The sequence below is a fragment of the Hemibagrus wyckioides genome, linkage group LG08 (genome assembly GCF_019097595.1).
Source record: "Hemibagrus wyckioides isolate EC202008001 linkage group LG08, SWU_Hwy_1.0, whole genome shotgun sequence".
In the NCBI taxonomy this organism is placed as follows: domain Eukaryota; kingdom Metazoa; phylum Chordata; class Actinopteri; order Siluriformes; family Bagridae; genus Hemibagrus; species Hemibagrus wyckioides.
In genome coordinates, this window is record NC_080717.1 from 24,532,842 (window position 1) to 24,559,963 (window position 27,122).

The 27,122-nt window shown below is 42.2% G+C and overlaps 1 protein-coding gene across 2 annotated transcripts in view; it reads right to left on the reverse strand.

The window, feature by feature from the left end:
* The window catches only part of ntrk3a (neurotrophic tyrosine kinase, receptor, type 3a), a 194,778-nt gene that overhangs the window by 125,757 nt on the left and 41,899 nt on the right, over window positions 1-27,122 (reverse strand). For both annotated transcript variants that reach the window (XM_058398040.1, XM_058398039.1), the window contains exons 2-3: window positions 20,550-20,624; window positions 17,549-17,620 (exon numbers count right to left, since the gene is read on the reverse strand). In XM_058398040.1, coding sequence (XP_058254023.1) covers window positions 17,549-17,620; window positions 20,550-20,624 — 147 coding nt within the window. The remainder of the gene's footprint in view (window positions 1-17,548; window positions 17,621-20,549; window positions 20,625-27,122) is intronic.

The window sequence follows — 27,122 nt, forward strand, 5'->3', positions numbered from 1 at the left end:
GAGACCTGCAATATCTATCTAGAATCCTCAAACGACAATTACTTACATCAGCATTTCAGTCCTGCTTCTTAAAACCTTTTCATCTGCACACTTCCTGAGTAGCTCATTAGCAAGGCTTCATGAGGTTAAAGTAGACTGGTAGAGTTGAAAGTACATTAAAATATGCAGAATACATGAACAAAAAGATCTGATGGACTAAAACCTTGATACAGATCAATGCTGAGGTTTCTGAGAATGGCTAACACTTGATGTGAGACTGATTGACAGCAGGGAGGTGTTGGGGTCTCAGCCTCCAATTTGGCTGCTCATATTCCTTGACTGACAGCTCCAATTGGTATCACAACACTGATGTTTTAATCTGCATAGCATGCAAAAATCCTCTAGGAACGATAAGGCAATATTTTCTAATAATGTGCACAAATTAGCCAAAGGCATATTTAATGTATCTAACAATAATGCTACTCCTCAAATAGCCTCTGCTGTATACGTCTGCTAGCAAGTTCAGCCCCATTAGGTTAAATATTACATTATTGTGTATTTTAAACCAGTTGTAATTTGTGGGGAGTTACTCAGGGTGTAGGAATAATGTCAATGGTATATTATTAATGTAGGTCAGTAATAAGACTAAGGCAGGCCCAGTCAAGGGCCTAAGCAGGATCTGTGCTGGGCAAATTTAGGACAAATGTACAGTCGCTGTAGAACCAGTAGCTGTGCTGCATCATCCTAGAGCCAATATAGGACATGTCTAGAGCTGTCATAAAGCTATTATAGGGGTATTATATAAGACAGATAGGGGTATTATATAGGACCTTCTGCAAAGACAATGTAGGGCCTACCTGGGGTCATCATATGCCCAGTACTGGACCTATGTAGAGCCACTGAAGGACAAATTTAGTATCTATTTAGAGCCACCAAGGACAAATGTTGGAACTATAAAGGGCCATTGTAAATTCTGTGTAGGATCTATGTAAGACTTATTTAGAATAAATGTAGAATCTATGTAGGGCCAGTATAGCACAAATGTAGGATCTATGTAGGGCCAGTGTAGCACATGTGTAGTATCTATTTAGGGCCAGTGTAGGTTCTGTATAGGATCTATGTAAGATTTTTGTAGAATAAATGTAGAATTTATGTGTAGCACAAATGTAGGATCTATGTAGAGCCAGTGTAGCACATATATAGTATCTATGTATCACTTTTGTAGTCCTCAAACAGGACCTATATAAGAATTGTCTAGGGTCATCATATGACCTATGTACCTATATATGAACCCATTGCAGGACCATTGTGGAGCAAATCCATATCCAGCACAGGACCAATACAGGATCTATATAGGGCAATTTAGTGCCAATGTAGGACTTATCTAGGTATAACATTTATGAAGGACACTTATGAAGGTCCCATGTAGGATATACGTTGGGACATAATTTGACAAATATATGACTAATGAATAATCATTATAGGCTGAATATTGGATCAGGGCCAAATCTGTGTAGTTTATGGTCAATAAACCTAGTAACTTATTTTTGCTAGGCAGTAGACTAACATTGGGATCAATTACAAACTAATCAGCATTTTATGCCAAGGTTACATTGAATCATAGAAGTACAAATCTGATTGGTTTTTCAGATTTAAATAAAGCTCCACCCTTGCTAATGACAGCTTTAGTCATATTTGGTATCAGATAGGAACTGGTTTGTTTCTATAGGTCAGGGGCAACATCATGGAAGCCTGAACCCGTTTGTCAACAAGCTTGGACTGTGTTTTCACCCCATTACACCCCCCCTCCCATAAGTAACTATTAAATTGTATTCCTGAATTCAATTCCTGCAACTGCTGAGATGATAAATGTGAGCGGTGTTGTGGTTAATGTGCATTGATATAACTGTCTAGAAAATAGAAAGATTTGTGTGTAGCGTTCCACTGAAGGTCCTGGAGCTGGCAGCGATAATCCTCCACTTGTACTGATGTAATATTCGGCAATGCTTCACTTACTGAGAGAAACCTGCCTGTGGAGGTGTGACGGTCGAGCCACTCCAGGTTGACTGACCGATCTCAGGTGTGATGGACGCTCTGAATCTGTTTCATCATGAAGACATCAACATGGCGTCTCAGATCCCTCCTCTGCGCTAAAAAGGGAACCGACGGCCTCTTGGTCCTCACGCTCTTCCTCTCTATCTCTGTTCCTAGTTCTCTTCTCGTGTGTGTGTGTTTGTGTGTGTGTGTGTGTGTGCAAAACCCTATTCAAGCCCATGGCTGTCAAAAAAAGCTGCCTTCTCCTGACACATCTCTGACAAAGGAGCCAATTAGCTGGATCTCTCATGGTGCAGGCTTGTTCTTCAGTGAATCAAGGAGAGCTTTTATCTTCCTCTACAAGGACATGTCTTGCTATAGAGCGTGGACACTCACACTTAGAGATCCGGGCAGAGCATGCGGAGAGCGACAGGAGAACCCTGTTTTTTTTAAGTCCTACTCAAATATTGAGCTAATGAAGATGTGTGCATGTATGTTTGTTGGTGTTTGAAGCTGATTATTCAAGCAAACCTCGCTCAACAATCGCTCTCTAACCTTAATGAGTGAGATCATACACGCTGAAGCTGCAAGTGCTGCTAAACTGTAGACTTCTCCATATTACAGCTGAATAAGGTAGGGTGTGCACTACTCAAGCTCTTATTCTTTAAGATGGCTACAAGAGGAGCAACTTTAAAAAGAAGTAAAGGATCTCAAGTACACAGAGAAGATTTTTAATTTTTAAATCAATTTTCAGAAATAAGTGCTTCCATATGAGACAAGGGTTAGGGAATTCGTCCAAGGGTCATGGTTAAGGGTTAGGGGTTAGGTGTTAGGGAATTTGTCCAAGGGTCATGGTTAAGGGTTAGGGGTTAGGTGTTAGGGAATTCGTCCAAGGGTCATGGTTAAGGGTTAGGGGTTAGGTGTTAGGGAATTTGTCCAAGGGTCATGGTTAAGGGTTAGGGGTTAGGTGTTAGGGAATTTGTCCAAGGGTTAGGGTTAAGGGTTAGGGGTTAGGTGTTAGGGAATTTGTCCAAGGGTCATGGTTAAGGGTTAGGGGTTAGGTGTTAGGGAATTTGTCCAAGGGTCATGGTTAAGGGTTAGGGGTTAGGTGTTAGGGAATTTGTCCAAGGGTTAGGGTTAAGGGTTAGGGTTAAGAGTTAAAGAATTTTTCCAAGGGATAGGGTTAAGGGAATGAATTCAAAGGTAATGGTTAAGGTTAAAGGTTAGGGAATTTGTCCAAGGGATAGGGTTAAGGGAATTAATTCAAAGGTAATGGTTAAGGTTAAAGGTTAGGGAATTTGTCCAAGGGATAGGGTTAAGGGAATTAATTCAAAGGTAAGGATTAAAGGTTAGGGTTAAGGGTTAGGAAAATTGTCCAAGGGGTTAGGGAATTTGTCCAAGGGTTAGGGAATTTGTCTAAGGGTTAGGGTTACAGAATTCTCCTACTGAAGCTGACCAGCTACTTTGACTGAAATTAATACGTTTCAGCCAAACATTTACAGATTTCCTTCACAGCCACATATTTTACTAACATGTGTTATTGATGGTTGTGGCAAAAGCACAAAAACTAAATTAACAAAAAGCATGTGAGTGTAAGAGAGTACCACTGGTTGTTTGCACACAAAACACACACACACACACACACACAAGCATCCATATACAAGTGGTCAGAAAGGACTCATCAAAACAAACCGTGATCTCACATCAGGCCTTTCAGCCTACGCATTCTAACACACACACACACTCACACACACACATACACAAATATACACATAACCACACAGCAGCTTGTATCGTGGGAGTAGGGGTGAACGCAAGCTCAACTCAACCCACCGAACCCCCCGACGGCGTGGGCTGAGCCGTCTCCATGGCAACGCGGGCTCCCACTTCAACCGTGAATGTGTGTGTGTGTGTCTATACAAATATAAGTGTGGGCAGGATATCAGGAGGCGGTGTGTTCATTTAGACACGTTTACATCCTACTGCTCATGACAAAAAAATGGCTGTGTGGGGATTTCTCAGTTTCTTCCGTTTGTTTTCGCTTTCATGACGCCGCTAACCGAGAGTTAGTCGTTTAAATAAAACAGTCACTGATAAAAACGAGGACAAATTCTATTCCGTTAGCAAACGCTTTACATTTGTAACAGTTAGAGAAAAAGCTGGAACTTTTGTAACAAAGTTTTGCAAAGCTAACCCGGTGTGTCATCTCTATCTAACCCCAATGTGTTATCTCGAATTTCACTCCGGTGTGTTATCTCAATCTAACCCCGGTGTGTTATCTCAATCTAACCCCGGTGTGTTATCTCAATCTAACCCCAGTGTGTTATCTCAATCTAACCCCAGTGTGTTATCTCAATCTAACCCCGGTGTGTTATCTCAATCTAACCCCGGTGTGCTATCTCAATCTAACCCCGGTGTGTTATCTCAATCTTACCCCGGTGTGTTATCTCAATCTTACCCCGGTGTGTTATCTCAATCTAACCCCGGTGTGTTATCTCAATCTAACCCCGGTGTGTTATCTCAATCTAACCCCGGTGTGTTATCTCAATCTAACCCCGGTGTGTTATCTCAATCTAACCCCGGTGTGTTATCTCAATCTAACCCCGGTGTGTTGTCTCAGTCTAACCCCAGTGTGTTATCTCAATCTTACCACACTGTGTTATCTCAATCTAACCCCGGTGTGTTATCTCAATCTAACCCCAGTGTGTTATCTCAATCTAACCCCGGTGTGTTATCTCAATCTTACCACACTGTGTTATCCCAATCTAACCCCGGTGTGTTATCTCAATCTAACCCCGGTGTGTTATCTCAATCTAACCCCGGTGTGTTATCTCAATCTAACCCCGGTGTGTTATCTCAATCTAACCCCGGTGTGTTATCTCAATCTTACCACACTGTGTTATCTCAATCTAACCCCGGTGTGTTATCTCAATCTAACCCCGGTGTGTTATCTCAAGCTAACCCCGGTGTGTTATCTCAATCTAACCCCGGTGTGTTATCTCAATCTTACCACACTGTGTTATCTCAATCTTACCCCGGTGTGTTATCTCAATCTAACCCCGGTGTGTTATCTCAATCTAACCCCAGTGTGTTATCTCAATCTAACCCCAGTGTGTTATCTCAATCTAACCCCGGTGTGTTATCTCAATCTTACCACACTGTGTTATCTCAATCTAACCCCGGTGTGTTATCTCAATCTAACCCCGGTGTGTTATCTCAATCTTACCACACTGTGTTATCTCAATCTTACCCCGGTGTGTTATCTCAGTCTTACCCCGGTGTGTTATCTCAATCTTACCCCGGTGTGTTATCTCAATCTTACCCCGGTGTGTTATCTCAATCTTACCACACTGTGTTATCTCAATCTAACCCCGGTGTGTTATCTCAATCTTACCCCGGTGCGTTATCTCAATCTAACCCCGGTGCGTTATCTCAATCTAACCCCGGTGCGTTATCTCAATCTAACCCCGGTGTGTTATCTCAATCTAACCCCGGTGTGTTATCTCAATCTAACCCCGGTGTGTTATCTCAATCTAACCCCGGTGTGTTATCTCAAGGACAAACCCAGTTTTGTTGTTTTGTTCTTTGTTCTCCTGGTGACTGCATTGCGTTCACATCTTTGCACTCAATCACACCGTGTCATTGTGTAGGCTTTCACGAGCGCTTCCTCTCCTGCAGTAAACGTCTCACAGCTGCTTTATTGTTCGATCCTCATGAGGAGTTTATCGTCGTCTTTTATTTTAGATGATCCACCTGGCGTGTGGAGCGTGGCGAGGCCGGCAGGGGTGGAGACGGAGCTCGTAGCTTTAATTACTACCTCGTTTTCTATCAAATCCTACAACTAGCATAACACAAACCCTGGCTCTTATTCACCAGTTTTCCATAAAGTGGCATTTTACAGATTGTTATTGTTTCTTCGTAGTTACATACGGATGTTAGGAAAAGTGTAAAATTCAAACAAGGACAGAGGGAGAGAACTTTTTTCCAATGCTTAAATTACGGGAAGTTTGTTGTATCCAGGATGAAACTGAGACACGTCCTGCAGCTGTCTCTCTCTGCTGTAATGAAAAAAGTGCATTTCAAAAAAGGGAAAAAGAAACAGATTTTTCACACAGTGTAATAATTTGTCTCTTCAAACATTGTGACATTCGCTTACGATACCATGGATACCATCTTGTTCACCCCTCCATCTATCTCTCTCTCTTTCTCTACCCCCCCCCACTCTCTCTCTCTCTCTCTCTCTCTCTCTCTCACCCTCTCTCTCTCTCCCTCTCTCACAGTCATACACCCTCGCTCGGTGGCTCTGACTCAATCGAGAGCGCACCTCAGAACAGTTCATGCTCGCTGATTACAGCTCAAACAATGATGGCACAAATCTGATGCAATCGCGTTGGAGGCAATTACGACCGCAAATATTCCATCTGACCTCCGGAGATGAAGAGAAACTGAGTGTGTGTGTGTATGTGTGTGTGTGTGTGCTAACAGGCTGGTGTGAAGTGAGAGACAGGTACGATAAGGGTCATGTGATAAAGAGATGATTCATCATCTCTGAATTACCAAGAGTTCCCAGCTCCGGCTGCTACATTATCATACAGAGGAGCATCACAAGCACCTGTGATCAAATGGAGGGATGGAGGGATGGAGGGATGGGGCGGGGGGCATTAGAGGAGGTTGAGAGCTGTACCTACAGGGTTTGTAAATTAAATGATCGTAGCAGTGATAATGACATATAAAAAAAGGCTTAACATGACCATCCCAGGGTCAGGAGTCAGGAATCCACACGATGTCGGAAGTGTATGAAAAAATGTTCTGTGATTTCACGTGAACTCTGAGAACACTGTGTTGAGCTAAATCAAATCATTTGGTGATTATAGACCCAGTCAACATTGCAAGGTGGGGCCCATGTGGGCACCATATGGGCTTGAAACATGGGCCCCAGATGGGTTTGTCTGCGGGTTCCATGTGGGCCCCATCTAAATTAGCCCATATGAATCTCACGTATATTCTGACTGGGGCAAATGTGGGGCCCAACTGGGCAACATACATGAGGCCCATATTTGTCGCATTTTGTGAAGCCCATGTGGTATATACAAGGGCCCATTATAGGTTTATCAGTGGGTACTGGACTGGCCCCACATGGGTGTGTCAGGATTAACTTTATAGATTATTAGATTTTATAAACTTTACCTAAAACTGGTACAATATCCCATCAGGCTAGCTCTAGAGTTGAGAATCAGGATCAATTATGAATATAATTTAAAGTTTCTGTCAGAAATTCAGAAATTCTCAAGATTCATATGGGCTAATTTGTATGGGGCCCACGTGGAACCCACAGACAAACCCATCTAGGGCCCATGTTACATGGGCTCCACCTTGCAATGTTTGCTGGGGAGTTGAAAACATTTCCCTTGTCGTTTACTTTTCTTCAGAACTCCAGAAAATAAACCTCCTGTGGTGTTACAGTGCCAAAAAACAGCAACACAGCAGGTTTGATTCACTTCCCGCAGGTGAGTCGATTTAGAGTCGATTCACTTTCTCACTCGAGTGAGTTTCTCCTTCACGAGAGGAACGAGGCGAAGCTGTCGGACCTGAGCGTGATTCCCAGAGTGTGTTCACACCTGGGTTCTGTTAAAACACATTAAACACATTGTGTGTGTGTGAGTGTGTGTGTGTGAAAGGTGACCTCAGAATCAAATTCAAACACAAATTTGGAATGACTCCATACACACAAATACACATCTGTACAACTGAAGACACTGTGTGTGTGTGTGTGTGTGTATATTTGCACTTCTAGAAAAAAATTGATGAGGCTGTGATGTAAAGGCTAGTTCACACTACGCGACGCTTTGTAAATGATCCACAAGAGGGGGTCACACACCACAGGATCTGACAACAACTCTCAACTCTGTTGACTTGCTCTCTCATTGGCTGGAGGTCGTAGCTACAATTGACACCACGTGATGTCGAGTCGGCCGACCGTCCCAGATATTTAACATGCCAGATATCTGGATTTTGTCGGCGAGGTGTCAGCGATGCATCAGCAAGCCTCTTTGATGCGTCATTGAGTAGTTCACACAAAGATTGCTGAGCGCTAATCACACGCTGATTTTCCCACGATCACAGACCGATCTGTCGGCGAGCTCGTTAATCTGCAAATCGTGCTTAAATCGGGCTTAAAATCCTGTAGCATGAACTAGGCTTAAGGGAGCGTTACATTCCTGCTATATTACAGCATTTTACAAATGATTACAATTTTCTTCATTTTTTACCGCTATTTCACCGCTATTTCTATATAACAATATATAGTTACATTAAATGTCTGTGGAAGAAGGTTGGTACATTTTTGTCGCTTTGTTCCCTCACCAGCTGCTCATTTTTCTCTCTTAATAAAAACTCCAAACAAAATGGCTGCTTGTTCCACAGGTTACCATAGAAACTGCAACGACGTATAAACTCCTGAAAGTGTCCGAAAACTTAAAGGCACAGCTGATACACTGCGCCGACACTGGAGACTCCTTCCTGTCCCTGTGAATGAGCCGTTGCTATAGAAACGATCAGCATTAATATAAAACCTGCCGTTCTGGAGAACTCAACACCTTCTGACCAATCAGAAGTCCAGAATTTGTTTTGAAAGAAGAGAAATGTTCGTACTTACGGAAAAACAAAAAACAAAAAAGATATTAGCAGGATGTAGTAACTCAATTAGTCGTAACGTACTACACAATGAAACACGATGAAAAAGCAACAAAACGATTTCCTTCAGGCAAAAAGCTGGAAGGAGACGAACGATAACGAGACACGAGTGTTAGCAAAGTAACAATGTGTAAAACAGACTGAGAGTTTAGAGTCAATAACAGAGCGAAACGCAAAACTCTCACCTCGGGCTATGCAACAAAACTAATCTAATACGAGAAGAAGAGCGGCTGCAACATCCCTGGGAAATAAACAACCTCATCCTGCCTCGTCTGCTTTCATGCTTTGTCCAGAAAAACCACAGGCTCAGGTTATATCGTACAGATTCTACTGTCCGGTCAGCTTGAGGAAGAAAACTGACCACAGCGCTAATGAATGTTTGAAAAAAATCCCTCTGTGTGGAAGACGTCTTTCAGCCTGAGCTCCGGGTTTAAAGAGCCGGGTTTATACTGGATTTCAGAGTAAGACGAGTGGAAGAGGTTCAGAAGGAGTGCTGAGGAAAACTGAGGGGAGAGGGGGAGAGAGAGAGAGGAAGAGAAAGAGAAAAGGAATGAAGTAGAGAGAGAGAGACAGAGAGAGAAGGAAAAAAGGACAAATCGAGAGAAAAGGAAAAAAGGAGAGGGGGGAGGGACGAAGGAGAAATTGAGAGAAAAGGAAAGAAGGACAGAGGGGGGAGAGAATGACGAGAGAAAGAAGGAAAGAAGAAGAGAGAGAGAATAAAGAGAGATGGAAGGAAGGAGAAAGAGAGAAAAGTAAAGAAAAAGAGAGAGAGAAGAGACAGAGAGAGAAAAGGAGAGATAAGGAAAGAAGGAGAAAGAGAGAAAAGGACAGAAGGAGGGTGAGAGAGAGACAGAGAGAGAGAGAAAGAAAGGAAAGAAGGAGAGAAAGAGAAAAGGAAAGAAGAAGAGAAAGAGAAAAGGAAAGAAGAAGAGAAAGAGAAGAGAGAGAGAAGGAAAGAAGGAGAAAGAGAAGGAAAGAATAATAGAGATAGAGAGAGAGAAAAAAGGAAAGAAGGAGGGAGAGAGAAGAGACGGTGGGGGGGGTGCATATCAGAAATTAACCCATTAAAATGAGAAAATGATTTCTTTTATTTCATCTTTTCTAAAAATGAGTATAAAAGAGCTGGACTGAGAAAAACAGGTGAAGGGAGAGAGTGAGAGAGTGAGAGACGACGGCTTTACAGAGTTTACAGAAATATAGAAAGTGTTTAAAAACATCTCTCAAGAGACAGAGTGGTTTCTGAAAGTGACATTTTGGAGCAGAAAGGCGAGGGGAAGGGGTGAGGAGGATTTAATGAGAACGCTGCTCCTCCAGCACCGGTGGGAATAACCTTTACACCTCCAACAACACGTATCATGCACACACACTCATCTCCCCTCGCTGGACAAACCAGAAGAAAAAAAAACAAAGACAAAGACAAAGAGAGAGTCCGAATTCACAGCGCAACCTTTTCCTTCTGTCACACATCAAACACCAGCAGCGTGACTTCAAACACAGACAGACGGCCAGCGTCCGATTCACATGACCTCCTCATCCACATGACCTCCTCATCCACATGACCTCCTCATCCACCGCTCCGCCTTTCATCTGAGAGCATCAGGAAGAGGAACAACTAATCACAAATTACTTGGAAAATAATGGCTAACATCGTCCTATTTATTTATTTATTTATTTATTTTCAGATAACAATGAAGAAAGCTCTCTCACAAAGTCTTTCCATCTTTGCTTCAAATGCCATCAATTATTAAATAAACAATTTTGGAAAAGAAAAAAAAAAGAAATTGGGCTCAAATTTAAGTTTAATTGTGGACAGTCAGCATGACTTCCTGTTTCCGGTCAAGAATCCACTTTCAACTGATCAACATGTAAAGCAAAGCTTAATTAAAGATGAACTAAATAAGATAACTAATTATAGGTTTAAAGGTGATTATTTTCCAACAAAGCAAGTTACACTATATTGGCAAAAGTTTTAGGACATCTGCCTTTACATGCACATAAACTTTAATGACATCTCATTCTTAATCCATAGGGTTTAATATGGAGATGGCCCGTACTTTGCAGCTATTACAGCTTCAACTGGGAAAGCTTTCCACAAGGTTTAGGAGTGTGTTTATGGGAATTTTTGATCATTCATCTAGAAGCGCATTTGTGAGGTCAGGCACTGATGTTGGACGAGAAGGTCTGGCTCTCAGTCTCCGCTCTAATTCATCTCAAAGGTGTTCTATGAGGTTGAGGTCAGGACTCTGTGCAGGCCAGTCAAGTTCCTCCACACCAGACTCTGTCATCCATGTCTTTATGGACCTTGCTTTGTGCACTGGTTTGCAGTCAAGAGGAAGGGGTCATCCCCAAACTGTTCCCACAACGTTGGGAGCATGAAATTGTCCAAAATGTCTTGGTATACTGAAGCATTAAGAGTTCCTTTCACTGGAACTAAGGGGCTAAGCCCACACCATGATCCCCCCTCTACCAAACTTTACACTTGGCACAAGGCAAGTACCGTTCTCCTGGCAACCGCCAAACCCAGACTCATCCATCGGACTGCCAGACAGAGAAGTGTGATTGGTTACTCCAGAGAACACGTCTCCACTGTTCTAGAGTCCAGTGGCGGCTGTTTTACACCACTGCATCAGACACTTTGCATTGAACTTGGTGATGTAAGGCTTGGATGCAACTGCTTAGCTATAAAAAAAAACAAAAAACACCCATTCCCTGAAGCTCTCTACACGCTGTTCTTAAGCTAATCTGAAGGCCGCATGAAGTTTGGAGGTCTGTAACTATTGACTCTCCAGAACGTTGGTGACTTCTGTGTGCTCCTCAGCCTGCACTGACCCCGCTCTGTGATGGACTACCACTTTGTGGCTGAGTTGCTGTTGTTCATAAATGCTTCCACTGTGTTATAATACCACTAACAGTTGACCATGGAATATTTTGTAGTGAGGAACTTTCACGAATTGCACAGGGGGCAACCCATCCCGGCTGAATTCACTGAGCTCCTGAGAGCGACCCATTCTTTCACAAATGTTTGTAGAAGCAGTCTGCATGCCAAGGTGCTTGATTTTATACACCTGTGGTCATGGAAGTGATTGGAACACCTGAATTCAAAGATTTGGAGGGGTGTCCCAAAACTTTTGGCAATATAGTTTATTTATTTAAAACTGCAGTTCAATTCAACAATCTTAAAACTGTTTTTTTTTCCCCAAATATTTTTATTTTACTTGGAATCTACTGAATATTTAATAATTATTAATAATTTTTTCTTCTCTAACACAGCGTATAAAATAACCACACTGTTGACCCTAAACAGTACACTATATGTGTCTGAATGAAATGATGATGTCATTTTCATCTGTTATGTCACAGTTTTCTCAGATGATACTGGTAATGTGAGATCCTTTCTAGGATCTAACTTTTTTTCTAATGAAATTATTATGACATAAAAGGCACTTAATAGCAGCAACTGCTTTGACTATTGTCTATACCTGCTTTATTCCTAATCAGGGTCACGGGGATCTGCTGGAGCCTATCCCAGCACACATTGGGCGAAAGGCAGGGATACACCCTGGACAGGTCACCAGTCCATCACAGGGCCACATATATAGACAGACAACCACATACACTCATTCCTATGGGCAATTTAGAATTACCAACCTACGCAGGCATGGGGAGAACATGCAAACTCCACACAGAAAGGCCCCTGCCTGTTCCAACCCAGGATTCGAATCCAGGACCTTCTTGCTGTGAGGCAACAGTGCTAACCACTAAGCCACTGTGCTGCCCTCTACTATTTTATGTGATCTTTAAATCTGTGTGATTTTTACAGGATTTTTTTTAGGTTTCAGTGTTAGAAATCATTTCAAGTCATTAAACAAATAATGCAGTTTTGCAGGCAGTTTGTTAGCCACATGTATTTCGTTGTATAGCGAAATTTGTTGCGTCTCACTAACAATCAGGTGTTGTTTACAGGTGTGTGTGTGTAATAATATCAGTTTTTTCCTCGAACTAAGAAGGAACTGTTGTGTAATCTCTCCAAAAAGCTTTCCCCGGGTGAGTGAGAGTAAGCCATAGGATTTTTAAGAGTTTAAATTGTGAGTTTTTGCCTCCGACTCTGTAAATATAATGAGAATTATGAACAATCCTGGTGCAGGTAACTTCATCCTGACCGCATGACCCCGTGCTGATAGAAAGCTGCTGATTATCATGTACAGCGTCCGGCAGTGTATACGAGGAGTCGAGGAGTGCAATGTGTGTGTGTGTGTGTGTGCAGGGGAAAAGCTCTGAGTCCATATTGATCCACATCTGAGGAGCTCATCTGTATCTGTAGGTTAGAGCCCAGGGGTCATTATATTAGCCGTAGGAGGAGCTGATGGATGACACACTCGCTCCGAACCCGCAGGACATAAAGCACAGGAAATGAGTCAGAACGTGGCCACTTCACTACACAGGAGCTCGGCAAATCTCGGGGATTTTACAGCTTATAAAAGGCAACGTGGCGTGAACACAAAAGCCTGCGTACTGAGTCGGTCATGACGGCCTGGGAGTATCGCAGAACAACAAAACCAACATGAGACATCATAAAAAAATCAACACCGCGTGAACGCTAAAGCCGCCAAATGATGTAGGCTTTAAAACGCGCAACCACACCGATTTACAAGTTTATTACACGGTCACGCTGATTAAACCACGTCCCTGTAGATAAAAATAAACAAGAGGGGGTCGGGTTAGCACTAATTCTATCTGAATACTGCATTCTCATTGGTCAGGAGGTGTTGATTAATCCTCTAGAAAAGCAGCAGCACTGACAGTAGGGCAGGTTTATATCAATGCACGTGTACAGATACGTTACCATTTCCATAGCAACAGGTACATGTACGTTTAACATGTATGGAAGGAGTCTCTAGTGTCAGAGGTAAAGCTGTAACATTAAGTTTTCTTAGAAAGAAAGAGAGAGGGGTTGGTGAGTGTTTATAGCCGCTGTTTGTGTTTCACAGAACATTAAACGTAACTATAAATGGATAAAAGGTACACTGTGTAACTCCAGTTAAAACCCAGCCTGTGGTGTTTAACTCCTCACTCACCAGTGGCTACTCTTTATGATTATTAACTGCAGTAAGGATTAGGAACGGCGAGCTGTAAAGGCAGCGCTGCGGAATCCTTTAAACAGAATATTAAGCGCTAGTTTGTGCAGCGTGATGGAGGTTAAGCAGCGAGGTTAGCGCTTATAGCTTTAATGACACGTTCCTGTGTGTTAGATCTCCAAGTCTACAATATTTACCATTCAATATCTGAAATGAAGTATCGATTAGCACGTCCTTCCCCGGGTAGCCCGGGCGACGCTAACGACAGGAGCGGCGTCAGAGAAGTCACATTGCTAAGCTCATGCCGCTACTTTCATCCGCATTTGGAATCAATTATGGATATCGAATACATTTTTAAACTCCAGCATCTGTGAGGTGTTTATTTGCAGAAAACGCAGCGCTCACTTTTCCTTTCATTACGCTCATGAGAGAGAGAGAGAGAGAGAGAGATTAATGATTAGATCTGTGTATCGTCACATACAAATGACCTGCTTTGATTTTAAAGCGAGAACAATTTGTGGAAAAATGCAAAACACAAATAATGTTATTAAGATACGAACATGAATCTTCACAGTGTGGTCTTTTATGCAGTGCAATGTAGTCATACACACTGACAGATATATTATACACACACACACACACACTTTTTATAAAGCTGCCGGCACCCACGCGTGTCATTCAGATGAAACGTGGAGGCACTTTCAGGTCGTGATGGACAGCCCAAATTGGGCGGGATCGGCAGGAGGTGACAGCGAGCGACTCATCACGCTTTCCAGCCAAATGGGAAAATAGCAGACCTGTCACATTCTCCCGTTTCAGCCTTCATTAACCAAATCATCTCTCACTCTCTGCACTCTTTCATTCTCGCTCTTCCTCTCTCATTCCAGCGTGAGGCACCAGTCAGACAGTCCACCTCCAATAACCTCTGTTTATGTAAAGCGGGAAAGAGAAACCTTCAGACAGCCAAAATAATACTAATGAAATCCTTTAAAAATCAGTATAGAGGTAAAACCCACGCAGCTCTGAGCTGCTCTGCAGTAACACCAGACCAACTTATATTTTCCAAGGTTCTCTTACGGATGTCTATGAGCTTCATTCTCCCAGGCTTCCATGTAAGTCATTTTCTTCCAGCGTGTCCTGTACTGTTAAAGCCTTAAACTCACAAGATCCTATATTCACAATCCCTCCAAATCTTCTTCAAGACCTTATATTCCCTATATACCAAAACTCCTCCATGTTCCCACATCTTCCTGTGCCGAAAGTACTAGATTCCCAGTATACACCGATCGGGCATAACAGTATGACCACTGACAGGTGACATGAATACCCTGCTTACCTTTGGTCAATGTTCTGCTGGGAAACCTTGGGTCCTGCCATCCATGTGGATGTTACACTTTTACACGTAGCACCTACCTAAACATTGTTGAAGACCATGTATACCTTTTCATGGAAACGGTATTCCCTGATGGCTGTGGCCTCTTTCAGCAGGATAATGCACCGTTCCACAAACCAAAAATGGTTCAGGAATTGTTTGATGACCACAACATTGAGTTTGAGGTGTTGACTTGGCCTCCAAATTCCCCAGATCTCAATCCAATAGAGCATCTGTGGGATGTGCTGGACAAACAAGCCCGATCCATGGAGGCTCCACCTCACAACTTACAGGACTTAAAGGATCCGCTGCTAACATCTTGGTGCCAGATTCCACAGCACACCTTCAGGTATCTAGTGGAGTCCATGCCTCGAGGGGTCAGTGCTGTTTGGGCAGCAAAAGGGGGACGAACACATTATTAGGCTGGTGGTCATAATGTTATGCCTGATCGGTGTATATTCCTATATTATATTGGCTGTGTTTCTGTGGTCCTAATTTCTCAAATTTCCCATCAGAGATCAATAAAGTCCACCTATCTATCTATCCATCCATCCATTCATCCAACCAGCCATCCTTGCTTCCAAAGTTCTGTATTCCCATGTTCTCAGGTGTCCCCTACTGACTACATTCCCAGAGTCTTATATTCTGAAAGTCTTTATCTTTTGCATTAACTAATATTCCCATAACTACGTTTCCAAATTCTTATCTCTTCTCCAAACAGCCCTACACTTTCTGGAACCTATCTTTCCAAGGCTGTGTGTTCCCACTGCTCCATATTCCTGAAGTATAATATATATTCTCATTCTCTTATATTCTAAAAGTTTTACATTTCCACATGTCTACATTCCCAATATTCCATGTTTCCCACATTCAGTATCACCCCTGGGTTGCAGCTTCCCTAAGTATTACATTATATATCCTACAACAGATTCTTATTCTGGGAAATCCTAGTTTCCCCAAGATCCAATGTTCCCAATGATCCTGTTAATATATTTCTATGCTCCCAATGTCCACTATTTTTCCAGCATTCAATATTCCCAGAACTGTGTACTGGCAGGGATCCATTTTCCTAACCAGTAAAATATTTCTAGAGTCCTATATTGTTAAAGTCCCAACTTCCCAACATCAATATTCCCCAAAATCCCATGTTCCTACAGTCCTGCATCCCAGTGCTATTTATTCCCAGATCCCTGTGTGTTTATAACTCTATATTCCCTCAACACTATATTGTTTTACTGTCCTGTATTACAAAATTCCAACATTCCAAAGCTCTAATGCTTCCATAATGCAGTGTTTCCATAGTCCTATATTCCCAAATTCAACTGTTCCCAGGTTTCCATCATCTCCAAGTGTTATATTTCCAGTGCCATATATTCTGAACATTCTAACATTCCATGTTTCCAGTATCCAACATCTCTACACAGCCTCAATACTCTATTCTGCAAACAGGACAAGAAAACTGATGTTGGTATTTATCCTAATATTGCGTGTAGAACACAACCATCATCTCAGTGACCATTATCCAGATTCTTTTTAAAGGACCTTATTTGGGAATTTTGCTACACTCCTGGAAGAAAACAATCCAATTAGACGACTAGCTGCTTCCCAAACCCTGAGCTAGCAAGCTAACAAGGTGCTAAGTCTCTCTCAGGTAGTGTGCTTTAGATGGTTATTGTACCCAGCACTGGGGTGTAAATTCAGGAAATTTAAAATACATGACGCTTCCTAATGCCTCCCTGCGGTTATCTCTGAGAGAGAGAGCTGGGTGAAGAATTACTGCAGAATAAACACAGGACGGGTTCTGCAGAGAACTTTATCATTATTAATGATGCATGAAGACACGTCTCCTGAACAGTGGCTTGTGATTGGAACTCTGATATAATCAGAAAGTAAATAAAGGGGATGTGTTGCCCCTGTATGCTGATTCCCTGGTCACAAACATGCAGGAAGCTTTTAGATCTGTTTTCAAAGCTGCCGAGAAGAATAAAGAGATTTCACATGTTTCCATAAATGTGTAGAAAGGGGATTTGGGGAATTTTCGCTACCGGCTAATTTCTACAATAATAAAAAACTTAAAACTGGGTTTGTGTAGTTATAGACTAGTCTATATTTTTATTTATTTCATTTATTACCTGGACAGAAATGCATCTACTCAGAACACTAGTGAAGGAGAACCTGCGATCTGTAAAGGAGAACCTGTTAACCTGCTAACAGACTAGGTAGTTAGCTGAGAAGACTGCTTGAAGAAATTACTTCAAATAATTTGATCAAATCAGCTTTACTTCACAAAAATGAAAAACCTGATTCAATCTGAATGAAGAAACTGATCAGGTGACAAAAATAAAAAAGCATGGTTCTTTGTGACATTTTGGGAATCTGTAAGTAAGGTACTCACATGTAGCGTAGATTTGGGTTCTGGGCGAAAGCACGAGACTGGATGGTCCTCAGATTGCAGTTCATGATAGTCCTGAAACAGAAAAGAACACAAATATTTTTGTTTTCCTTCTCAGCCAACCGCTGTGACATTTTCCCAAACACTTGTAGGAGTGCGCAGACTGGAAGAGGGCTTATTGTAAATGACGGCGAAGGCTAAGCCACGATGGTATCTATGGAAACCGGCATTCAGACAGAGAGGGCCTGTGGATCGCGCCAGAGTCAAACAGCGAGTGTGCTGATTACCTGCTGATTTAAAGTCGCATTCGAGGTAAATCATAGGTCTGGGTTGAAGCACACGACTTGTGAAAGGAGGAGAAAGGTGCAGTTTGGTTGTTTTAACCCGGGATGACACCGACACCGTCTGAGCCGATAATTATTTAGACAGCTAAAGGAGATGATAAAAAAAGCCCGGCATCTTCTCTTTCTCTTGAGGTATCATTACAGCCAGGATGCTCATAGGAAACACAACCTCTCCTCCCTCTCCTCGTTACTCTCGCTGGCATCTCCAATCAATTATGTATATTGAATCCGTTTTTATCGCTGGCATCTGTGAGATGTTCATTCGTGCTGAGCGCCTGCTCCGGTTTTCATTACAGCGGTGTGAAGGAGTAATCAGATCCACGGAGTCTGATTTGCGGTCTAGCCCACACAAAGGCACAGGTTGTGATGCAGGACTTTAATCGTTCCAGCTGCCGGTCGGTCTGTAGATTGTGATTTCCGATCCTGGGAGTCGAGGAGCCTTAATGGTGTTAAAGATCATTGAGCCATTTGAATCAGTGCACTAGAGTGAATATTAATGAAGGATGGATCCTGGTGTCTCTGTTGGGACTGATCATGTGCAATGGTATAGAACACTAGGATATTGGTTCCCCACAGCACCAGGGTCACTGGATTGGCCCTGACCTCTGGTGTGCATATTTTCAGTCTTTGTGTGGGTTTTCTCTGGGTTTTCCAGTGGATTTCCTCTCTGGACCTTTGGTGATTTTTTAGGTTTCTTTGGTGGGTTTTCTCTGGGTTCTCCAGTGGATTTCTTCTGGGTTCACTCTGCTTTTTATGATGCGTTTCCTCTGATTGCCCCAGTGGGTTTCCTCTGGGTTCTTTGGTGTTTTTTTTGTGGGTTCATTCTTGGGTTTGCTCTGGGTTCTCCAGTGGATTTCCTCTTTGGTTCTTTGGTGATTTTTTTTGTGTGTCCGTTGATGGCTTTCCTCTGGGTTCTCAAGTGGATTTTTGTGGGTTGTTAGGTGGGTTTCCTCTGGGTACTCTAGTGGATATCCTCTGGGTTCTCCAGTGGGTTTTCTGTGGTTTCTTTGGTGAGTTTCCTCTTGGTTCTCCAGTGGGTTTCCTCTGGGTTCTCCAGTGGGTTTCCTCTGAGTTCTTTGATTGATTTCCTCTGGGTTCTTTGATGGATTTCCTCTGGGTTCTTTGGTGGGTTTCCTCTGGGTTCTTTGGTGGGTTATTTGTGGGTTTTTTGATGGCTTTCCTCTGGGTTCTCCAGTGGTTTTTTGTGGATTCTTTGGTGGGTTTTCTCTGGGTCCTATAGTGGGCCAAGTTCCTGGACACCTGTTTATAACTGAATGCAATACATTTCTGATTCCCCAAATGTCACTGTTGTAGTCTCACTGTTCTACAGTGTTGTCTTGCTGGACTGCTCACACTTGATGATAACGATGCCACATGAATTCAATACAAAAGCCACATGAATTCCATTCTTGACTGTTCATTGACCTTCATGTTCCATGGCCACATGTATCAGATCTTGTATCCCATACAAAAGTGACTCAGGTCTGATTTCAAAAGACTTTTGGAATTTTTGTGTCCACACAGTCGTGAAAAACATCAGACCTGTGCTGTGTTTATGTAGAACACTTGACAACTTGCTAATCTGAAACTTTAGGCTTCTTTGGTTATTCCTCTAGATGACATTTAAAGGATCTATAATAAAAGTGTTTCAGTCTCATAAAATGGGAACCTTTAATTATTTTCAAAAAGCTCCATACAGAACCCTGGATTTCCCTGTGTCTAGTGATGAAAGTGAAGGTGCTAGTTTTATGCTAATGCATCAGAGTAAAAAATGGATTCAGTTTTTAAATGTACAATACATTGTAAAAGCCATGCTAACTTTATCCATTAGGCAACATTCACATTTGCTTGTGTGAGGATTTGGCCGTTAAACTAGTAGAAATGTTATTACAAACAAATACTCTGGTTTCTTGAACCGACACCAATTCCAGCAAGAGCAACTAGCGGTTTCTTAGTCGTGTATTGATTTTTTAATATAATTAAACATAAAATGTTATGTTAGATCAATAAAAAGAGTTAAAACAGCAAGAAGCAATGAGATGCTGTGGTTTTCAGACTGGGTTTTAGGCACTAGTGGAGTATTGACAAACGCTAGTCGCTGATGAGAAACATGCTAATCAGCGCTGCTGTAATTGCTTTAAGCCTTCAGAAATTGGCTAGGAGAAAACGTGCATGTGCTAGCATGTGTACGCGAGATTGTGTGAGGATGAACTTCCTGTGAGGCATCCGCAGAGGTGTTTTGAAAGAAGCCAGCTACAGCGGGCCAAACACCGAGAGGGAAGGGAGAAGGAAAGGAAGGACCCGAGTTCTCATCCAGACGCCGGGCGATGGGGGACGTAATTAAATTTCCTGGCTGCTCCAGTGCTGTTTATTGGATCAGTGCAAAGCAGGCCTTGGGGAGGATCTTTTTGTTTGTGGGCCGACTTAAAAGGAAAATCCACACTGCTAAAGTCGACCACTGGGAGATGAGAACACCCAGCTGACCGGCTAACATCGTCACAGATTGCTAATCCATAGATCTACCAGTTCGAGTGCTATCACTACCGCTATCGAAGTGAACCATGTTCCTTGAAGCCATGCAGGCTGTGTTTCACACCATCTGACTTCAGGTTGAGGGAGAGATCAGTGATATGGTGCTAAAAAGTGTTTCTGCTACTCACAGTCTCTGGATTCCAGTGTACAGAGCCATGTCAACCTCCTGTACGGTTTGAAGACCCAACCAGTTCTCGATGTGTCTGTGGAAAAGGACAACAACAAAAAAAAAATCAGTGAAGGGTCAGAGAGCTCAGGCTAGTCAGCTAGCATGCAGAAACTAGCGAACAGATGTGAAGTGGACAAAGGAGTGACAGGATTTCCTGGGTTTAACAGGGGTGGAGCTTCAGCTCAAGTGTTAGGTCCACAAATGTAAAGTGTCTCTAATACAAAAACATTCTCTCAGAAATGCGAGCAAAAAATGGATGTTTTTAAAAAACCTTACAAGACAATTGGCACATTTTTAATACAATTTAATCACGTTTACTGTTGAACAATGTAACCGGAAATCATTTATTCTAATACGTCATCGTTTCTATAGTAACAGCTCATTCACAGAGACGTTTACAGCAGACGCGCCACATAAACAGATTAAAAAATCATTGTCAAGATGACATTTTCTATAAGGAGATCCTGGTTTATGGAAGGAGTCTCCAGCGTCGGTGCTTTAAAGTTTACGCTAAACAGGATGTTTACAGCCGATACAACAGGAGCATTCCTCGTTTAACGGATGTTTCACAACAGAACCATAAACGGATAAAAAGTACAAGTGTGCCGTCCTGTCATAAAATCGCTGGCAGATCGTATTAAACAAAATTTATTCGAATGGTATGCAAAGATATGCAGATAAGTGGGCGGGGTTTCTGTTTCTAGCTGCTCATTCTCTCTCGTTACAATTTGCAGTTGCTGTCGTTTTTCAGAAACCTTTAAATCAGATAGAAAACTAAAGTGTTGATTAAGGCGCATCGCCTCCAGATAAAGACGGACTAAAGGGCTGATTTCGGTGCTTTATGGAGGCGAGAGTGGCGAAGGCTGATGCTGAAACTGGAGTTCTAGCAGCAGCAGCAGATGTGAGGAGATCCAGCTGCTGTAGGCTTTTGAGAGAGCGATTGAGAGTGAAGAGAGAGAGTGAATTCATAACACACACATGTTGATTAATGACTGTTTTCTTCCTGGAGCCATGCGTGAGAGTCGTGCGAACGCCACTTCAGGCCATCGCTGTGTTGCGCCGATAAAGCGGAGGCTTGTGAGGAAAACCTCAGCAATCACCGTGAATCAAAGAGAAACTTTCTGCTCGGCGTATCGGCGCTTTACAGATGAACTCAATACAGTTTATTAATCTGCCATTGCACATTCCACATCGGGAAGGTTTTTTTAAGTAAGGAAATTAAACAGCCAATTTATACGTTTTTTCCATGCAATAATATGCATTTTCATAGCCACCAGTTTAGCATCATTTCTCAGGAATAATGTTTAACACACTAAAGTGAGAAAAAGTTTTTTTGCATCATCACACCATTTTGAAATTGTTTGTGTTTTAATTTTTTTAAAGTAGGAAAAAAAACCGTGAAACGCACGTGTGGTATTTTTAGACAGGTTTTTCGTGGGAATTTTTTTCATTTTTATTTATTTGTTTATGAATCTTTTATTTGTGTTTTCATTTTCATGGAATTTGTTTACTTTTTTTATTTGTTTGTAATTGTTTTTTATTTATTTATTTATTTATTTATTTATTTATTTATTTATCAATCATGGTTATTAATTGTTAATTGTTAGTATTGCTATTTTCACACTCAATTATCACCATGGCAGATGGCACATGCTGTTCATTTCAGATCTTCATCACTCAGGGCTTTAATGTGTAGAAACAGTGTATATGAGTGGAATGAAGAGTATTCTACGCACACACACACACACACAGAAAATACCAAAGCTCTGAGGATGAAAATCGACACCTCATGTAGAAAGTTATTGTCATTTCAGAACTACAAAGCAGAACAAATAACAGAACACAAAAGGCAGCGTAATTACATTTATATTGCAGCAGCATTTATTTCTTACAACCTTCCTCACTTTACGTCACCTTATTCATTACACTGTCAGATTTGCAGGAAGCACACACACACACACACCTTGACTTTAATAATGCTCTCTCTCGCTGCTGAAAGAAAGTGTACCGTTTAGAAGCCGTTCATTTGGAGAAGGTTAGACGGCAGAAAATTAAATTAAAATTAAAATTAAATTATTATTTTCTTTGCAGATCTCGAATTCTGTCTAAGAGCTAATTATATGATTATCTACATCGCTAATTAGCAGCAACAAATCATCGATACACCGTATATTCAGTGGTGTGATTAATCTCGGTGTTAATTAGCGCCTGTTTTAAGTATATTTTGTTGATCTCAGATCAGACGGCGCTAACAGCGTTTATTTACTATTTAAGAGTTTTCTATTAGTGATTTATTTGACTTTAACAGCGAGTGATATTAGCGAGACGCCGAAGATGCCAAGGACGCCGCAGTGGATACGACTGCCTGGCCGCGGCACAAGATCCGCTATGAAGTTCTTCCCAGGATTTACGGATAAATCTGACATTTTGGCAAATAAGCACGCTCCCAAGTTTGACATGATGAATACATTGACATTCAAGACGCCGGTGTCCCAGATAGCAGAACGTAGCATCCGCACAAGCTTTGGCAGGAAAAACCTAGAGATAATTACGTTTTTTTTGCTGCACCCGAGCCAGAGTGGGATGTTCAGCAACATGGGCAGATGGTTCTGTATGAAGTTTTATAATTTGGCCTGGAGGGACCGGAGCTTCAGCTGCTGTCTAGCTAACGAAAGCTAAGCTCGCTAAGCCTCTGCGCATCAGAGCACTCTCTGGCTGGGTGTGAATTCAGAGCGCCGTCGGGATGCTAATTCAGATATTCAGATGGCTAAGATCTAAAGAATCGGACTTTCTGATGGGAGAAAGGAGCAGCGTGCTGCTGACAGCACAGTTGTGTGTGTGTGTGTGTGGCTGATGTTTCCTGATCTGTACAAGCTGCAAATTTGTCTTAATTCAGCAAAGAAATTGGAAATAAGATGTTACCAGCGCTCCAGCAAACAGCGCTGTGGGTCATTTGGTTAACCCGACTCACCAGCATCAAAAATAATAAATCAAATCCATTGAGATCTGATTAGCATATTAGCATTACGTAACACATCAAGCGGCTAGCTTTCAATCATGTTTAGCCATGTTCCGTGTGAGGTTCTGGTTGGACGCTAGCTTCTTCAAGCACAAGCGATTTGCATTCTGGAAGAACAGCGAGCCAAAAGAGAGATTAAGTCCAGATTGGCTGCTGGGATGAGAGCCGGTGTGTGCCAGAGAGGACAGGAACAAGTTTGGACAGACGAGGGCGAGCGTCAGGGTTTAAAGAGAGAAGAAGCGGTGGAGGCAAGAACGGCGGACAGCCGCGCGGCATCTAAAGAGGATTAAATCTCGAAACTCAACAGATTTAATGTACATCCAAAACTAAGTCATGTATATAGATAGATAGATAGATAGATAGATAGATAGATAGATAGATAGATAGATAGATAGATAGACTCCGCTAGGATAGTGAAGCTGCACCCAGACAGCACTGTCCTTTAGAAGTTCCAGCACTGGAACATTAGCCGTGTTCCCTTTAGGCCCTGAAGCCAAAGTAGTAGCCTTTTCCCATCCTCTCCTCCCCTGTGCTTCATCTAGATTTATGACTTACCCAACTACCCACAATGCAATTACAAGCGGGCTAATGAGGGAGCGTGTAATGACGGATAAGGCTGCCGGGGTCCCCGGAGTGCGTGTTGGACACTGATGTAAAATCCTGCCCTTGTCGTTGTGCCATTGTGCAACACACCCATGACATTCTCCTCATGTCTGCCTGGTGAGAGTGTTAAGCAGCAGCTGGAGAAGGCAGACTAGTGAAACTCAACGGCAATTCTAGCAGCAATTCTAAGCTCGGGAAAAGACGGCCATCTTGCCGAGCGTCCCCAAGGACGCGGATCCCGTCGAGTCTTTATCGTCTATCCGTCTCAATCGCTTAGAGATGTCTGAGGCTTTATCCTAATACTACCAGCTCTGTTATTATCTTTCTTCTGCTCGCTCACTCGTTCCTTCCGGAATTAATATTCGTTCTAATACGTAGCGTTTCTATGGTAACAGATCGATCACAGTAATATATGGTGCGGTGGATGCATCACAAGAAAAAGGATCGTATAAAACACGTTTAACATATAAGGAAGGAGTCTCCGGTGTCAGCAATTTGTAACAGTCAGGAGGATTTCCCGGTTTCTCAGTGATAATTTTATATCTTATTAACTTGAATAAAGAGGAAATGAAGAGAGGCAGGTGAGGGAACGAGTCTTCAGAGCTGCTTTAACAGAAGAAACAGGAACTGGAAAAGCTCTTTCACAGTGTGATGTTCCACAATCTTAAATGTAACCAATGAATAAAGGGATAAAAAAGTAATTTGGTGATAAATGTGAAACTGAAATTGTTGCTAAATTACAGCGATAAAGGAGGAATAAATGCTCCGAGACGTGCTGTTACAGGAAAAGAACAGTTGAACAATCAATGTGATAGTTGAGTCTTTATCCTGGTCCAGGTGACGGTGGAATCTTTATTCTGGTCAAAGTGATAGTGGAGTCTTTATTCTGGGCAATGTGATGATGGAGTTTAAATCCTGGTCCAGGAGATGGTGGAGTCCATATTGTAGTCCAGGAGGTGGTGGTGACTATAATGTGGTCCAGGAGATGATAAAGACTATAATGTGATCCAGGAGAAGGTGGAATATATATCCTGGTCACCATGAAGGTAGAATCTTTATTCTCATCCAGGAGGATGGAGTCTTTATCCTGGTCAAAGTGATAGTGGAGTCTTTATCCTGGTCAGTGTGATGATGGAGTTTATATCCTGGACCAGGAGATGGTGGAGTCCATATTGTGGTCCAGGAGGTGGTGGTGACTATAATGTGGTCCAGGAGATGGTGGAATATATATCCTGGTCACAGTGAAGGTGAAGTCTTTATTCTCATCCAGGAGGATGGAGTCTTTATCCTTGTAAAAGTGATAGTAGAGTCTTTATCCTGGTCAATCTGACGATGGAGTTTATATAATGGTCCAGGAGATGGTGGAGTTTATATTGTGGTCCAGGAGATGGTGGAGTTTATATTGTGGTCCAAGAGATGGTGGAGTTTATATTGTGGTCCAAGAGATGGTGGAGTTTATATTGTGGTCCAAGAGATGGTGGAGTTTATATTGTGGTCCAAGAGATGGTGGAGTTTATATTGTGGTCCAAGAGATGGTGGAGTCTTTATCCTGGTCCAGCTGAGAGTGGAGTTGGAGCCCAATCCAGGGCCACTGGTGTGACACCAGTTCATCAGCAGGCAGGTTTACTGGATCTATTTTGTCCCCCATATCCCAGCTCAAGTCAAACATTTGACCTGGGAATTGTTGTTCAGTTCTAAGAGCCAAATCAGGGACAAAATCCATCTTTTGACAAACACAACATCCTGACCTCCGACCGGCAGCTGTACAACAGGAATCATCAGTGCCTCAGCACGCACTGAGAACATAACCAGACCTCCATCTGCTGCTGGCTCCAGTTCTGCAAATATTTATAACCAGCTAGAGTCATTTCACAAGCTTCATTTCCTGACGACGAGCAACGGACATTTAACCAGAACATCAAAGACTTTAATTAGTGTGTTTTAGAGAGAGATGCTAGGATTACACCAGGACTCCATACCGGGACCGGGGGTCAGGGAGAACCTCTCAGCTGGTCAAAATCTGACTAGAGGAAGCTTTGAAAGCTGAAGGTTCTACTTGACGTCACACAAACACATCTACGCTTCTGCCAAGTTGCCAGCAGTGGAACAAATAGCTCTGTATTGCTGACAGATTTCTCCAACTTTCTTCTCAAAGTTTGGATTTAAACACACTCCTAGAAAAAGTTCTTTCTGTTGTAGGATTCGTCATGAGATCATTTATATTTAATACACTTGCTTTAATACGTTATCGCTGCTATAGTAACAGTTCATTCACAGGGAATCAGCAGCCATCCCACGATGAAAGAACATTCTGGAGGTGTTTATGTATCATGTATGGAAGGAGTCTGGAGTAACAGTCAGGGGTAAAGCTGTAACTTTAAATATTCAGACATTTCCAGGACAGAGGAGTTCACACTGTCTAGGTTTCTATGGTAACAGGATATGCTGTGATTTTTCTCTTATTAACTTGGAGAGAGAATAAAAAGAGGCTGCTGAGGAGAAACACTGTTTATAGCTGCTATAACAGAAGAGACAACAGGAACTCGATGCTCCACATCATTAAATGTAACTATAAATGGATAAGAAGTACGACGTGTCATGCAGTAAATGTCTGTGGTTTCAGATGATTAATAAAACGCTTCAAGGCTGCTACAGGAAAATACTCCACCCCTTCAGCCTGGTGTCAGTCACTGTGCTTCATCGCAACACCTCATGGCTGATTATTTTTCTGGAACATTATGTGCCCAAGTGTGTTAATCCTGACATAAAGGTGGATGAAATTGTTTTAGAAACAATTGTTTTTGAAATCCAACATGTTTCTTATTCAGGCTACACAAAAAAAGAGTTCCTCATGGGTCCTTTGGATAGTTTTAATGGTTTTATCCTTCAAAAAAACCCACATGAAGCATT